General features: G+C 35.2%; 1 protein-coding gene across 5 annotated transcripts; it reads left to right on the forward strand.

Annotated features, from left to right (window-relative positions):
* The first annotated feature begins 6 nt into the window (after positions 1-6).
* Tatdn3 (TatD DNase domain containing 3) lies at positions 7-16,992 on the forward strand. 5 transcript variants are annotated; one of them, XM_078022784.1, is made up of 11 exons: positions 7-141; positions 2,941-2,973; positions 4,122-4,195; positions 4,398-4,482; positions 7,413-7,475; positions 8,371-8,480; positions 8,647-8,702; positions 10,468-10,580; positions 11,793-11,873; positions 12,353-12,376; positions 16,016-16,992. In XM_078022784.1, the coding sequence occupies exons 1-11, from the start codon at positions 43-45 to the stop codon at positions 16,157-16,159; spliced, it is 882 nt and encodes a 293-aa protein (XP_077878910.1). In that variant the 5' UTR covers positions 7-42; the 3' UTR covers positions 16,160-16,992. The 5 variants fall into 5 exon arrangements, with proteins under 5 accessions (XP_077878910.1, XP_077878911.1, XP_005329479.2 ...); XM_078022785.1 differs by having other exon boundaries at positions 11,796-11,873; XM_078022786.1 differs by having other exon boundaries at positions 27-145.
* Positions 16,993-17,056: the final 64 nt, after the last annotated feature.

A 17,056-nucleotide genomic window follows, 5' to 3' on the forward strand; every position in this document is an offset into this window, starting at 1 on the left:
AGGGGACGCAGCCTAAGCGTTCCGGCTTTTGCTTCGCTGTGCATGTTTAGAGAAGTGGCGGCTGCAGAAGGGACGATGGGCGCAGTTGGCAAGGGGCTGGTGGATTGTCACTGCCACCTGTCCGCTTCGGACTTTGATAGCGTATGTGAGAACGAGGCGGGGCTCGGGAGAGTGGGGAGGTTCTCGTCTTTTCCCCGCAGATTATCTTTCTCTCCCCTCTTGGAGTGAAGTCCCCAAATCCCAGGCCTTGCCCGGGTCCCTGAGACTTGCCCGATTTCCTGCTTCACCCCAGTCATATTGATTTTTCTTTCTGGATTACAGTGAACTCTCCACAAAGCTTGTGTTTGCCGTTTCTGGTTCTTGAAGTCCTTTTTTCTACCTTCCCTGGACCGTGCTGCTTATCCCATATTCTCCGGAACACCCCACCACCACCACCACCACCATCTGACACATCGCATGCTCCAGTTCTAATGAAGCAGAGAGGCAAACTAAAAGATTAACACTCACACTCACAAAACCAGTTTATAAAGTGTTTTGCTCGCTACGTTGGAAACGAGACTGCTAACAGAGAAGGAAGAACAGGTGTCTATTTCAGGGGGCAAACTTCTTAGGAAGTGAGGCTTATGGCTGGGAAAATAAAAGAGCCAGCCAAGGCAAGGGGCTGAATACATGGCAGTTTAGTGGAGCAGGCAGGTTGCAGGTCCCCAGGATAAAATTTAGCGCATTCCATTTACCAAAAAGCTGGATGAGCCTGATGAGCTAGAAAGAGGGAGGAATGAAGCTAGACTGAAGAGGTTTGTAAGAGATGGGTAAGGTAAATCATTAAGGAATTTGAATTGCATTAGATGCACAATTTTAATTCTATTAAAAGTGGGTTTGGGAATTTAATAAGGCTGATCAAATCAAATAGCCTCTTGAAGATCATTTTGCTGCTGTGACAAATAGATGGAGGTAGAATACAAGGTAGATCAGTTAAGAGACTTTTACAGTATACAGACAAGAAATGATGTTTAGTACTGTAACAATGATCTACTTTGTGCTTTGAATATAGCCCTTGCTGCTCTGCCACTGAGGCTTATTTTAAAATGGACATGTTTCTTTCACTTTCTCTCTCCTTCCCTTTCTCTAATCTCTCCCTCTCCGGAATTTTCCCCTCCCTAATTTCAGAGCCATCAGGATTATCTTTCTTTCCCATCCTAGGCAGTTATCTGGCCTTGAGCACACACTCAGAACAGGAATAGAATAGAAGTGATTCAGACTTGGGGGATCTTAGGAGATGACTAGCTCAAGTGAATTACAATTCTGGACAGAAAACTACAGGAACTTAGCCTTTGAATCGCCCTTTTTTAAAAAAATTATTAATATATTTTTATGTGGTGCTGCCTGAGGATCAATCCAATGCTTCACATGTGCTAGGCAAGTGCTCTGCCACTGAGCTTCAGCCCCAGCTCCCTGAATCACCTCTTTAAAACTCTCCTATTCCAAACATCTTGCTGAGTAGAATATAAAAGTTAATGTAAAGTTCTTAACTATAAAGGGTAGTCTTTTAAAATAGATGCATTGACTTGTCTGTAAATTTTGAAAAGGTCAATTATGACACAACGTATGCGTAGCTAATCACAATTTAGGGTAACACTGGGATTTATGGATTATGAGATTTTGGATTCTGGAGCTTTTTCTGAGTACCTAACACTGGTTTTTTAATATTTTGAGGTTTCTGATAAATTTCTACTGTTTTATATTAAAATATGTAATGTTATATAAGGGCTTTAGTATTCCAGATAATGGGAGTGGCTTTTTCATGGTATATTGTTGTTTTACTTAATCAAAGTATTTTTCTAGTTTATTAGAAATATAAATAAACTACCCTCTCCCATTCCCCCTGATGAACAGAATCACAGCCTCTGTGACAGGAGTCCCTGGTGTTTTCTCCTTTGCTAGCAAAGCAATGAAACTTTGTTTTCCTTTCTTCTCAAAACTATGCCCTCATTATTGGATTGATATCAGAGACAAGGACTGAGCTTTTGGTAACAGTACTATAATGATAGTGGAGGAGTCTGGAAGGAGTAGATGTATTCAAGAAATATTTTAGAGATAGACTCTATTATACTTGCTAAAGAATTGGATGTGAAGAGTAAGGGAAAGGGAAAAATCAAAGTAGTCTCATATTTCACTGTAGGGAGAATTGTGGTGCTGCTTACTAGGATTGGTGGGGAGGTAAACAAAAGAAATTGGTTTGTGGGAAGAAAAGAAAGATACTGGGAACAGGTTGGAAAGCCTGATCCGTCCAAGTGGAGCAGTCATATAGTCAATTTTAAATATTGAATCATGGGTTCAGGAGAGATTGTAGCTTCAATAAAATGATTTTTTATTTTTTTTAAGTTACAGATAGACATAATACCTTTATTTTATTTATTTATATGGTGCTGAGGTTCAAACACAGTGCCTCACACCTGCTAGGCAAGTGCTCTACTACTGAGCTAAAACCTCAGCCCCAATAGAATGATGTTTAAAACTGAAAACATGAGATCCCTTAATGCACGTGGAGAAGGAAGAGCAGAGGGAGAAATCAGGAGAAGGAGGGAAGCCAATCATGAAACTAACAAGTAGCTGCCAGTGAGAAAATGGTGGTTGTGCAAAGCAAGAGTGGAAACTCTTTCAAAAAGGAAAAATTAGACAAATGAGGGGTTCCTAGTGCTGCTGAGAGGTAGAGTAAGAAGAGAACAGAGAAATATCCTTGATGTTTTTCTTTTTTAGTGCAGTGACAAAAGAAGCCAGACTTGAGAGTAACAGGAGGTGGGTCAGTGTAGGCTCCTCACTTTCCACCATCCTTTTCCTTGCTAACATTGTCATTCTTTATGGTTACTTAACTGCATCAATTTACACAGCCAAGGAGTCATTACTTATTCATCTAATTGTGATAATCTATGCTTATTTTAGGATCTGGACGATGTGTTGGAAAAAGCCAAGAAGGTAAGTCAGTACCTATAATTGTCTCTCTTGTTCTTCTTTGTCTTTCCTGCTAATCTCAAACTGTGACTAATTTCAAGCTGAAACAGTTTGAAGTTTAGATATACTATGTTGATGTTGTTTCAGTAGTTAATAATAAGTGGCATTTGTACAAATGCTTACTCTATGCCAGGAACCAAGCTAAGCCCTTTCTGAATTTTATCTTACTTAATGTTTTATAACCTTCTGAGGAAGTACTATTTTGTAGCCAACCATTTCCCATTTGATAGATGACACAGTTAAGGCCGAGAAATTAGTAATTCTAGTTCAAAGACACATGCTAGTGAAGTGATAGAGACAGATTAGTCTGAATTCAAAACACATTCCTGAAACCACCATTCTTACTAGTCTTGTATAACAGAATGGTCCATCTGTAAGTTCTTAAATTCACATTATTCTAGAGATATATTATAGAAGTTTTCTGAAACATTTTTATTTCCTAGAAAAATTATTAATTTTTGGAAATGTTTATGAAATCCATTATAACTAGCCTTTCTCAGTCTAATCAGAAAGTGGTAGAGTCTGGGTGTGGTGGCTCATGCCTGTGATCCCAACTACTCAGGAAGCTGAGGCAGGAGGATCATGAGTTTGAGGACAGCCTGGGCTACTTAGTGAGACCCTGCCTTAAAAAAGGCTAGGAAAAAGGGCTAGGGATGCAACTCAGTGGTAGAGCACTTGCCTAACATGCCTAAGGCCCTGGGTTGGATCCTTATTACTTGGGGGGGGGGGCTGGGGGTCGGGGGAGAGTAATAAAATTAGAAATGATTGCCATTATCTTTTTACATTCAGCCTAATTAGGTGGGTGCGCTTTAGAATCCCACAGGCCTAATGACCTATTTAAGCTATTTGACTGTATTCAAAACTCTGTCTACTGATCTATACAGTGGATTATAACAATACATACCTCCTAGGTCTGTGTATATTAAGGGAGATAATATTTATATTAACTGAGCCTGGGGCCTGAAACAGTAAGTACTCAGTGTTAGCCATTATTATTATATTAATAATAAAATTCTGAGTAAATAAAAATAACTAAATTTAAAATTTGAATTTGAATTAAATGTGTGATGTGTATTGTTTGGGACCCTTAACTATTCTATTTTTTTTTTCAGGCCAATGTTATGGCCCTTGTAGCAGTTGCTGAACATTCAGGAGAATTTGAAAAGATTATGCAACTTTCAGAAAGGTACTCCTTCTAATTAAAATTTTAAAGAATTGCTATTAAGGACACTTATATCAGTTATATAACATCAAATATTTATTTTTAAAGAGAATTGGAGGAAAAGTATATTAAAATAGTCCTAAAATTATATTCTTTTCTACTTTAGAGTGACACTGTAGTTGCCTACTCTATATTCCTGTGTTCTTAATTTATTCTACATTTTTAGATACAGCGGGTTCATTCTGCCATGCTTGGGTGTTCACCCAGTTCAAGGACTTTCACCAGAAGACCAAAGAAGTGTTACATTAAAGGTAATAGTCATATAAAACAAGACCCATAAAAATGATAATAACTTTTAAAAAAATTTTTTTAGTTGTAGATGGACATAATACCTTTATTTTATTCATTTATTTCTGTGTGGTGCTGAGGATCAAACCCAGTGCTTCACACATGCTAGGCAAGAGCTCTACCACCAAGCTCTACCCCAGCTCCTGGTAATAACTTTGACCCAGTTATCCTCCTCTTTCTAATTTATATTCTAAGAAAGTAATCCATTTTTTCACAAAAAAATTTGTTATGACATTATTTATAGTAGAGAAAAATAGAAACAGCCACAAGGTTCAGAAATAAAGGAATCATTAACTGACTTGTAGAATGTTAATTATAATTCAGTTATAGAAAATGAGAATTATGAAGTTATTGTAGCACATGAAAAATGTTTACTATAATAAGGAGAAAAACAATACCAAATAGTTTATTGACTATTAGTAACATTCATGTAAAAACATATTCCAAGCCGAGCACCGTAGTGCACACCTGTAATCCCATCGGCTTGGGAGGCTGAGGCAGGAGGATTTCAAGTTCAAAGCCAGCCTCAGCAAAAAGCGAGGCACTAAGCAACTCAGTGAGACCCTATCTCTAAATAAAATACAAAAATAGGGCTGGGGATGTGGCTTAGTGGTTGAATGCCCCTTAGTTCAATCCCCAGTACCCCCCAAAAATAATAATAATAAAAATATATTCCACAAGGAAAAGACTGGAAAGAAAAACACAGAAATGATAGTAATTATGATGGTCTGATAGAATTATAAATTACTTTATTCCACATTTTTTTGTCCTGTAGTCATATTTTTTTGGGAAAAAAAAGTGATAGAATATATCTAGAAAAAGAAAGATACAAAGATTCACAGGTATAATGTGAATAGGTGGGTTCTCTGAACATGAAAGCACCTCTTCAGAATTGGTCTTAAGCTATTAAATTGCGTTGATATTATACTCTCTCTAAAAACATCCTATCCACAAGGTTTTATGACTCACAGTATTCAATATGTGTTATATTTCATGCTTGTCTCCTGACTCAGCATCATGAAGATGCACAATTTTTTGAGTTTTTTTATTATATAATGGAGTTGATAGATCATTTCAAAGAAGTAATTACCTTTTGGTTACCTATGAATAAGTTATAGGGCCATCGACTTTTATACTAATGAAAGTTATTTAGTATATTCCTACATTAAAGATGGTGACAAGGTGTGATTTATATTTTTAAAAGATCCCTTTGTCTACGGTATGAAGAATGAATTCTGAGGAGGGCAAAAAAGAAAAAAGGATAGTTAGAAGGCTATTGCAGTAGTCCACGTGAGAATAATGAAGGGTTGAACCAGAGTGATAGTAGTACAGGTAAAGAGAAGTTAATGAATTTGGCATATGTTTTAGATGGCTTTTCACCACTATGACCAAAATACCCAGCAAGAACAACTTAGAGGGAGTAAAGTTTCAGAGATTTTCATCCATAGACGGCCAACTTCATTGCTCTGGGTGAGGCAGCACATCACAGGGAAAGGCCCAGTGCAGGAAAGCTGCTCAGCTCATGATGAGATCAGGAAGTGGAGAGAGAAAGAGGAAGGGACTACAAGTAGAACAGCCCTTCCAGGGCATGACCCCAGTGAACCACTTCTCCAGCCAGGATGGACTGATTAGGTCTCATAATCTAATCATTTTACATTTAAATACTCCTGCATTAACAGGAAACTTTGGGGGATACCTTATATCCAAACCATAACAGCAAATATTTTATTTCAAAATAAAATTGCTTTGCTAGGCATGGTGGCACTTGCCTGTTATCCCAGCATCTCTGGATGCTGAGGCAGGAGGGTTGTGAGTTCAAAGCCAGCCTCTGCAATTTAGCAGGGTGCAAAGCAACTTAGCAAGACCCTGTCTCAAAATAAAAAATAAAAAATTTTAAAGGCTGGGTATGTGGCTCAGTGAGTTCAATCCCTGAGTACCAAAAAGAAAAGAAAAGAAATTGCTTTTAATTCACTTCAGGTAAAAATGCTTATCCTCTTGTCCTCCTGAGTTGTTGAGTATGATACAATTAGCTAAACTGCCAGAGAATCACAATCCAAAATGTTGGAAACCAGAGCAGGACAGCACTCCGAAGGATCTCTACTATTTATATAGAGGTCTATTACCATAAGTGTTCATTTAGTTAACCAGTGTTTACTGAGCACCTACTATGTGCCAGCCCCTGCTCTGAGCACTAGAGACCTGACAATGAATAGAAGCCCTCTCATGGAAGCTAGATTTTAGATGGGACAATCATCAATTATATAAACCAGAAAACTTTCAAAGCACTAAGTGCTTTGAAAAAAAATTAAAAATGATTATTTGAAAGGAATTTGGATGGTGTTTTGCTGTTGTTGTTTAGTTTTACTTTATATTTTTTTGAGGTACTGGGGATTGAAGAAATAGAAGGCTGATATGGCTAAAGGGATAGAGAAAGTGATAATGATAGAATCAGAAGAATTGTACAAGCTATCTCATAAAGACCTTGTTTGATTTTAGTTTACATGTAATGAAGGATGTAAAGTGTGGAGTGACAAGACGTGATTTATGTCTTTAAAAGATCCAGTTGGCTATAATAATCCAAAATTTTACCAAATTATACTTTCTAACTAACTGCCAGGAAATGTCTGTAAACAGAGGGCAATGATTAAGTGGGACTCTTCGTTGAAAAGTCATATTTTTGTAATCTGAATAAGTATGGGATAAGTTTCTACTCAGACTATAGGCAGAAGTACTCACAATTATAGAAGGGTTACTATTCTTAGTTCACTAACTGGTTAAATACATTAAATGTATGTAAAGTATCGGCATAGCATAGAGCCTAGCACTCAATGTGTACTCATGAAATAGTAGTTCCCTTCTTCCATTTTAACAAATTTACTTTTTGTTCTCTCAGGATTTGGATTTAGCTTTGCCTATCATCGAGAAGTATAAGGATCAGTTGTTGGCAATTGGAGAGGTAAAGACCCATTAGCTGATCAAATAACTTTTAATCTAGACCTCCAAATGATATATGATAGGTGAAAATAATCCTTATTTTCATATCGGTGATTATAACTGACTTGAATAATTATGTTCACTTCATTCAGCTGAATTTGTTGATAGTTCCTCAGTAAGCAAGAGAGCATGGGAATGAAAGAATAGAAAACCATAGGCTTATATTAATAAGAGAAACTATTCTAATAGCATTTCTAAATACTTTGCTTTTTTTTTCTCTCTCTCTCTTTTGCTTAAACATGGGTCATTGCTTTGGTTAGTTAAAGTAGTGTGTGTGTGTATCTCTTCATAAGTAATTTAAAAGCAAACTTTAAACAGGGTATAGTTTGTAACAGTTTTATTTAAATTATTTATAATGCTAAAATATTTTCATCACCTATTAATAAAGTCCATTCCTTATTCAAGATAGAAGAATAACACTCAAACTTAGAATATAGATAATATAATGCATGCCAATATAGTGTCAAAGGAAACAGTCATCTATAATCTATGCTGTCCAGTGTGATAACCACATGTAGCTGTTGAACATTTGAAATATGAGTCCTCCAAATTGAGATGTATAAAACACATACTGAATTTCAAAGTCCAGTACCCCCTCCCAGAAAAATAATATAAAAAGTTCAGGTTTTTGTACATGTTAAAATGATATTTTTAATCTACTGGGTTAAATAAAATAAAGTTTGTTATTAAAATTAATTTCACTTGTTTTTTTTCAATATTTTTAATGTGGCTACTATAAAATGTGAATTCCATATATGGCTTATGTTATGTTTCTACCACATAGTACTAATTTATAGAATCTCTTTGGGGATTTATAAAGCCATAAATATGTAATTTCCTTTATTTTTCTGTTACAGGTTGGACTAGATTTTTCTCCCAGATTTGCTAACACTGATAAACAGAAGGAAGAACAAAGACAAGTTCTAATCACACAGGTCCAATTAGCCAAAAGACTAAATTTGCCTCTGTAGGTTTACTTATCTTTCTGTATTAATAGCTATAGAGCAAATTAAATAATGAACAAAGAATCCTCCTGAAATGGAGTTCTGGATCTCTTTTTCTCTGAATTATTGAACAAAAATAATACTTTCAGATTTCCAAGTATTAAAAGGAATTTTGTTGTTTTTAAACAGAAATGTTCATTCACGCTCAGCTGGAAGACCTACCATCAGCCTCTTGCAGGAACAAGGTATTTAAGATTCCTGAGAGAAATGTGTCTAATCTTCAAGTTTGACATTTCTAGTTCATAATATCATAGAACAAGCCACGTTTTGATTTGATTTCTTAAAGGGAAATGAATGAAGCAAGAGCAAAGATAGAAATCAACTAAGCTGATTTTGCAAGTCAGGGTACTTTTTACAAAGGCTTCACACAATATATTTAACAGGACAAGATAGAGCAAATGAAAACTTGAATCATTTATATTCCTTACTTTAAAAATCAGTAGCTCCAGTTTGGTTTCTTTTTTTTTTTTTTTTTCTTTTGGTACCAGGGATTGAACCCAGTGGGGCTTAACCACCAAGCCACATCACCAGCCCTTTTTTTATATTTTATTTAGAGACAAGCCCTCACTGAGTTGCTGAGGCTGGGTTTGAACTTTCAATTCTCCTGCCTCAGCTTCTCACTGCTGGAATTACAGACATGCGCCACTGCGCCCAGCAGCAACTTCAGCTTCTAAATCACCATGAGTAACATGAAAGAAGAAAACAAGGCAAGGCAGGGCAATCACACAACAATCATCTTGGATCAATGTTTTATATGTTTTCTGTCTATTGCTTCACAAAATGGTACTGTACTGATTGTGGCCATCATACATAAAATGCACTGTCATCTTCACGGTTGTCACTAAAGTAAAAACATCTTATAGCATTATTGTTTTTAAATGCCATCCACAGTAAAAAATTTTCTTTATTTTGAGACTCATATGCACATAAATAAAGCTAACATTTTTCATAAGCAGCACATACATGTGTATTTGTATGTAAATATATTTACTTAGCACTCAATGTGTACTCATTGAGTTTAAGTGTATGCAAGCCCATGCTTGTGGGTTATCACCTACTAAAATTGATTTCATAGCCCATTTATTGTCATAACCCATAAATAGTCACACATACCATTTGAAAAAACACTGTCAATTAATGAAGCAGATGTAATTGCCTGCAATTAAACATTGTATTTCTCTGTGACGAATATTGAACCCTTCTGAAATCACTGACAACAGGATTTTTTACAATTTTTAAATTTTTAGTTCTAGATGGACACAATACCTTTATTTATTTATTTTTATGTGGTCCTGAGGATCGAACCCATTGCCTCACGTACAAGGCAAGTGCTCTGCCTCTGAGCCTCAACCCCAGCCCCCTGAAAACATGATTTTTATGTTGACTGAGCAACTGTCCTTTAAGAACTAGAGTTGATTTTATGAAGCCAACTCTTAACTGTTTAATTTGTGTGTCATCTAGCTCTCCATTTCTTCTTTATTAGCATTTTTTTAGGAAAATAAATGTGCCTAAAAATCTTCTATTAGGGGCAATAATTTGACAATTCAAAGACTTCTGGAAAAAAAATCTGATGGTATAGGCAGTTTAAAAATTGTTTTTAAAATTGTTTCAATTTTATTTAAAAAGAATTTATTTTTAATATTTATTTAGTTGTAAATGAACACACAGTATCTTTATTTATTTTTATGTGGTGCTGAGGATTGAACCCAGTGCCTCACACATGCAAAGCAAGTGCTTTACCACTGAGCTACAGCCCCAGCCCAAGAATATTTTTTATTCTATTTATTGAATGTTGTATTTATCTACCCTGAAGTCATAGAATCTTGCCTTTATATCGCAGTAACCAAGATTTACTTAGAATTTCAAATCTCTGTTGTTCAATTTGACTAAAGAGAAAAACTTTTCTTAAGGAAACAAAGTGGAACACTAATTTATCTTTAATTTTGGAAGGTGCTGACAAGGTACTGCTGCATGCGTTTGATGGCCGGCCATCTGTAGCCATGGAAGGAGTAAGAGCTGGGTACTTCTTCTCAATTCCACCTTCTATCATAAGAAGTGGACAGGTAAATTTTTTCATTAAAAATTATCATCCGATACTTTGTGAAATGTACTTTAAAATATAGGCTTTGACAACATACTTATGATACTTTTCTAGTTACATTTCAAAAGTTAATATATCTCTCATATATATATATATATATATATATATATATATAATATATATATAATATATTACAGACCAAAATATAAGAGCTAAAATTTATAAAACCCTCAGAAGAAAATAGGTCTAAATATTTTGACCTTGGTTTTGCAATGGTTTCCCTAGCTACAACAACAAAAACATAAGCAACCAAAGAAAAAATATAGATATTAGACATTATCAAAATTCACAACTTCTGCAATTAAAAAAAAGAGACATATACTTCAAAGCATACTGTCAATAAAGTGGAAAGACAACCCACATAAAGAGAAAAAATATCTGCAAGTCATGTATCTGATAAAAATTCAGGTAGAATATGTAACATACCATTACAGCTCAATAATTAAACAAAAAAACTTGATTTTAAAAATTGGCAAAGGATTTACAAAGATATTTTTCTCAAGAAGACATCAAGTGACCATAAGTGCATAAACATGGCCAACATTATTCTCCATTATGTTAATGCCAATCAAAGGCACAGTGAGATGCTCTAGTACCCAACTCAGTTTAGTAGTTCCTCAAAAAATTAAAGGTAGATAGAAAGAAACACTGAATGTGGCAGTGGTGGGCCAATGACGGAATTCTCTTCTTTGGGTCTTTCAGAAGATATGTGATATCAGATATTTGAATTTCTTGGGACTGGGGATGTGGCTCAAGCGGTAGCGCGCTCGCCTGGCATGCGTGCAGCCCGGGTTCAATCCTCAGCACCACATACAAACAAAGATGTTGTGTCTGCCGAAAACTAAAAAATAAATATTAAAAAAATTTTCTCTCTCTCTCTCTCTCTAAAAAAAAAAGATATTTGAATTTCTTGATGGACATACTTCATTTTTGCTATGGTTATAACTAGAAGCTTAGTTCCCCGGAAGCTTTGAATAAGTTTGTCAATGAGTGTTAATATTTTAACAATAACTGTTAATAGTGGAATGATGTGAACATAGTAGTCATCCAGGTAGTATTTATCAATTTACTATTAAAACCTGAATTTTAGTTTCTTCTGGAATGATGCATGTCGGTTTAATATTTTATCTGTATTTTTCACGTTTTAATTTATTGGCTTTCTCTTTTCTCTAAGAAGCAGAAACTTGTGAAACAGTTGCCTTTAACTTCGATCTGCTTAGAAACAGATTCACCTGTGCTAGGACCAGAAAAACAGGTAAATGATTTTTCAATTTGAATATTATTTAGGTTGTATCTTTCATGTTAGCTGTTTCAGTTTAACTATGTTTTTCAGCATAGTGTAAATACAGTGGAATCCTAATGCTAGGTTGGTTGTTTACATTGAGTTTTTTAAAATTATTTTTAGTTGTCAATGAACCTTTATTTTGTTTATTTATATGTGGTGCTGAGAATCAAACCCAGTGCCTCACACATGCTAGGCAAATACTCTATCACTGACCAATTCCCCAGCCGTGTATTGAGTTTTTTTCTAAATACAGCTGTTGTGCTACATAGAATGTAATTTGTTAGGGAGCATGCCCTAATTTACACAGTGTCTAGAACCAGAAAGATTTGATTCAAATTTTGTGTCTGTTGCTGACTAGATAACTTTGGGTAAGCTTTTTAATCTCTCTGAAACTGTTTTTTTTTTTCTTTCATTTATAATATGTGGGCAAAATAATACTATACTTTAAGGATTATGGTAAGGACTACATGAAGGTACGTGAAAGCACCTAACAGTAGCTGGTATATTGTAGGTGATCAATAAATATTCATTTTTCTCCTTTTAATTAGCTTGTTATTATGTATTTCTTTCATTACAAGTATTGATAGAATCATAGATTTGTGTATCTGACCTTTGCTATAGTATCTCATTTTGTTATTGTAGACCACAAAGAATCACCTTTTAAATTTCATACTTTCATATTGCTATATTGGCAATATATTTATTATATAGCCAATTATATAGCCAAATTATATATAATTTTCTGAAAGGAAGTCATAGCATCTGCTTTTTATTTGCTTTAAATAGTGTCTGTTACAGTCACCTCATAATGTACAATTTGATAAGTGCTTGTGATGTCCATTAGATCTGTGTCTCTATACCTCCCAAATTCAGAGAACTGTCCCTCAAAATTTGGAGGTCTAGAAGCAGCAGAAATCATTATGTGATTATTAACAAATGATGATTATTTGTGATTGTGACGTGAATTATACTAATTAATATCCAATTAACTACATTTTTAGTGGAGAGGGTACTGGGGATTTCACTCAGGGGCACATGGCCACCGAGACACATCCCCAGCCCAATTTTGTATTTTATTTAGAGACAAGGTCTCACTGAGTTGCTTAGCACCTCACTTTTGTTGAGACTGGCTTTGAACTTGTGATCCTCCTGTCTCAGCTTCCCAAGCCAGTAGGATTATAGTCGTGCACCACCGTACCTGGCTAATTAACTACATTTTTGTAAATCATTTTTTATCAGAGTATAAAAGCCAGGAATGAGAAAGTAGAGGATCATAACTTCTTTTTTCTATTTGAGTATAGGTCAGAATAGTATAGAATTACTGTCCTGACATGTTAAATGAAAGAAAAGGATCTAGCATTTTTCTCCTAAACAAGAATAAATTTTGAATGCTGTTATAACTCAGTTTTTTTATTTGTATTTAGATGATTTAACAAAAACTGAGTTTGTGGCATAGTGCCTTGTACTAAGTAGGTATTCAATAAACATTTTTTGTATGTATGTATGTATATAGATGTGTGTGTGTGTATGTGTGTGTGTGTATGTTTGGTGGTGCTGGGTATCAAACCCACAGCCTCACTAGCCAGGGCTCTACCACTGAACTACATCCCCAGCCCTAAATGTTTATTCTGGAAAGTTAGAAATAGGGAAGATCATGAACAAGAAAATAAAACTATCTGCCATATTATAATTGTTACAGGCATAAACTCTAAAGTCAGATTGCTTGGGTTTAACCTCAGCTGGCCTTCTTGCTATCTGTGTAGGATGTTTTTTTACCTACTAAAAAAAGAGGTACTACTAGTAATCCTACCTGCTGCATGGAGTTATTTTGAGGATTAAATGAAATATTTCATGAAAAGTTTAGAACAGAGAGTCATCTATAAAAAAAAAAAGCACTAAATAAATGTAAGTTCTCTGTCCTTCCAGACTTTTTATATCCATGTATGTATATACATACATATATACATATATACTTTTTATATACATGTATGTATATACATATATTTCATAAAAATAGGATTAGCCTGAATGTATTATTTCATAATTTCCTTTTATGTGTGCACTTCTGCATATATTAACAAATATACTTTCCATATCATGTTTAACAACTATATAATATTCCAGTGTCAAAAGTAAATATGCAATCAGTTACTTGAAAAATTGTGCTCTATATGTGTAATATAAAATGAATTGCATTCTGCAATCATGTATAACAAATTAGAATAAATAAATAATTTAATTTTGGGCTGGGGATGTGGCTCAAGCAGTAGCGCACTCGCCTGGCATGCGTGCGGCCCAGGTTTGATCCTCAGCACCACATACAAACAAAGATGTTGTGTCCGCCGAGAACTAAGAAATAAATATTAAAAAATTCTCTCTCTCTCTCTCTCTCTCTCTCTCTCTCTCTCTTAAAAAAATTTAATTTTTTTAAAAAAGTAAATATTTGGGCTGGGATTGTGGCTCAGTGGTAGAGCACTCAGCATGGGCAGGACCTGAGTTCGATTCTCAGCACCACATAAAAATAAAGGCATTGTGTTGTGTCCATCTAAAAAAAAAAAAAAAAAAAAAAAAAAAAAAAAAAAAAAAAAAAGATTCATTCTCTCTCTCTAAAAAAAGTAAATATTGGCTGGGTGCAGTGGTGCATGCCTATAAACCCAGTGGCTTGGGAGGCAGAGGCAGGAGGATTGTGAGTTCAGAGCTAGCCTCAGCAAAAGCTAGGTGTTAAGCCACTCAGTGAGACCCTGTCTCTAAATAAAATACAAAATAAGGATGGGGATGAGGCTCAGTGGTCAAATGCCCCTGAATTCAATTTCTGGCTCAAAATAAATAAATAATATTAACCATTTAGATTGTATTATAAACAATGTGAATAACATACTTGAACATAAATTTTTGTGCACATTTTTTATTGTGTTGTTAGGCTACATTAATTACTAAGGTTTTTTAACTTTAACAATTAATTTTATTCCTCTGAATATTATCACCATGAGTAGATGCTTATTAATAACAGTAATTATTTATTTCATCAAATCTAAATGCTACTGATTATAGATACAATATGTTAAGAAAAGAAAAACACTGTGTGTTGTACTAAGACATGCCACTGAGTGTCAGTAAAATATATATATATATATATATATCCATTTCAGAGATGTTAAGATGGGGTAGGAGGAATGCATCTTGGAATCAGTGAAATTCCAGTACATAGGCTATCTGGTCTTTCCAGATAGATGGTGTTTTTCTTTTAGTCAAACTGTCATATAACCTGTGAGGTAAGAGGCCAAGCAATAGCTCCTTTTGGAGCAACTTACGCAACAAACTAAAGAACAGTTGATCCATCAGACAAGCTAGTCTCCAAGTGTTCACTACTACATATTGCTTCATATGCTAGGAACTGGGACTTTAATTGTTAATACCCCAAGGCAGGAGCATAGACTTAGAATCAATATTGCAGAGGTACCTTTTCTCCTGCCTTCATCAACTTATTAAAAAAAAAAAATTTAAAAGTAAATCAATTTAAAGGAAAAAAACAAGATGATCTTATCAGAAAAAAAGATTTAATCAGTTGTTTTTTATTTGTTCTTTTTAGGTATATGTGACAGAGTATATTTTGACATTATACAAGGATTGGAACTTATTCTAATTAGGTTCCCATTCTTGTGGTTGTACACAATGTGGAGTTACTCTGGTCAAGTATTCATATATGAACATAGGAAAGTTATGTGGGATTCATTGTACTGTCTTTCCTATTCCCATCCCCCCATCTCTTCCCTTCATTCCCCTTAGTCTAATCCACTGAGCTTCTATTCTTCCCTCCCCTACTCCTTTTTTGTGTGTTAGTATCAGCATATAAGGGGAACATTCAACCTTTGCTCTGCGGGGATTGGCTTATTTCACTTACCATGATAGTCTCCATTTCCATCCATTTACCAGCAAATGGCTGGGTAATATTCCATTGTGTATATATACCACATTTTCTTTATCCATTTATCTGTTGAAGAACTTATCAGTTGTTTTTCACCAACTCATTTTTTTTTCTGTTTTATCTACGGTCTCCAAGGATCTGCTTCCCTTGAATTATGTTTGAATTAGTGCCTATTTTTTTGTTTCAGGTACGGAATGAGCCCTGCAACGTTTCTATTTCAGCTGAATATATTGCCCAAGTGAAGGGGATCTCAGTGGAAGAAGTGATAGAAGTAACAACTCAGAATGCATTGAAACTCTTTCCCAAGCTTCAACACCTGCTCCAGAAATAGCTTCAAAACCATTCATTGCATAATCAAATCATCTTCAGGGGACAACATTTGAGAAAAAGAAATGTACAGATTAAGAATCTGAACTGAGGCTGGGTGCAGTGGCACATGCCTGTATCCCAGCGGCTCAGGAAGATCACAAGTTCAAAGCCAGTCTCAGAAACTTAGCAAAGCCCCAAGCAACTTAGCAAGACTCTGTCTCAAAGTAAAATATCAAAAGAGCTGGGAATATGGCTCAGTAGTGGCAAAGTGCCCCTGGGTTCAATCCCCAGCACACAAAAAAAGGGGAACTGAAGAAACCATTCCACAGGATACAGGTGTAAATTCTAGAGGAATATTTCTCTTTTAAGGATAACTTGACTTGCGTCCTGAAACCCTGGTTCTGATTCCAGCCTTGTGCTCCTTTTCAGTTAGCCAAGTGCTAGCAGAAAGTTGAGTAAATCCTATTGCTGTACTTTACCTTGCCCCACTAAATAGAACTACCTTCTGAACCCAAACCATCACTTCTAGGAAGGGGTTCTCCCACAGGTAGGAAGACATCAGCACCAACATGAGGAGGGAATGGGTTTGATGCCTCGCTACTTGTTTTGCTTCAATAGAACTGAACAAGTGAAAGGAAAGTCTGGTTTTTTGTACCATCAGAAATATCTTTCCTGAGTTTGTAATACTTAGTACTTTGAATTATTTCTCCTTAAGAGCACAATGTATAAGGTTTCACAGTGATATTAGATTTTGACTTCCAAGATCTCTGTTTGACAGTCACTATTAAATAGCAAGCCTAAAACTTGTGCCCCTTGGCACAAAAGTTGCGTTAATAAAACAATTTAAAGTTACAATCTGAATTTTGTCATATTTAAAATGTAAATGACTTTCTTAAAAATGTATCTGGCCTTTTTGGTG

Source organism: Ictidomys tridecemlineatus, chromosome 10 (genome assembly GCF_052094955.1).
Source record: "Ictidomys tridecemlineatus isolate mIctTri1 chromosome 10, mIctTri1.hap1, whole genome shotgun sequence".
NCBI classification, from domain to species: Eukaryota; Metazoa; Chordata; class Mammalia; order Rodentia; family Sciuridae; genus Ictidomys; species Ictidomys tridecemlineatus.

Excerpts from the sequence above, each read along its gene's own strand:
- Tatdn3 (XM_078022784.1), top strand. The coding sequence starts at position 43 with ATGTTTAGAGAAGTGGCGGCTGCAGAAGGGACGATGGGCGCAGTTGGC. Across the intron at positions 4,196-4,397 it reads ATTATGCAACTTTCAGAAAG|ATACAGCGGGTTCATTCTGC; the intron begins GTACTCCTTCTA and ends CTACATTTTTAG. Across the intron at positions 12,377-16,015 it reads ATGGTAAGGACTACATGAAG|GTACGGAATGAGCCCTGCAA; the intron begins GTACGTGAAAGC and ends TTTTTGTTTCAG.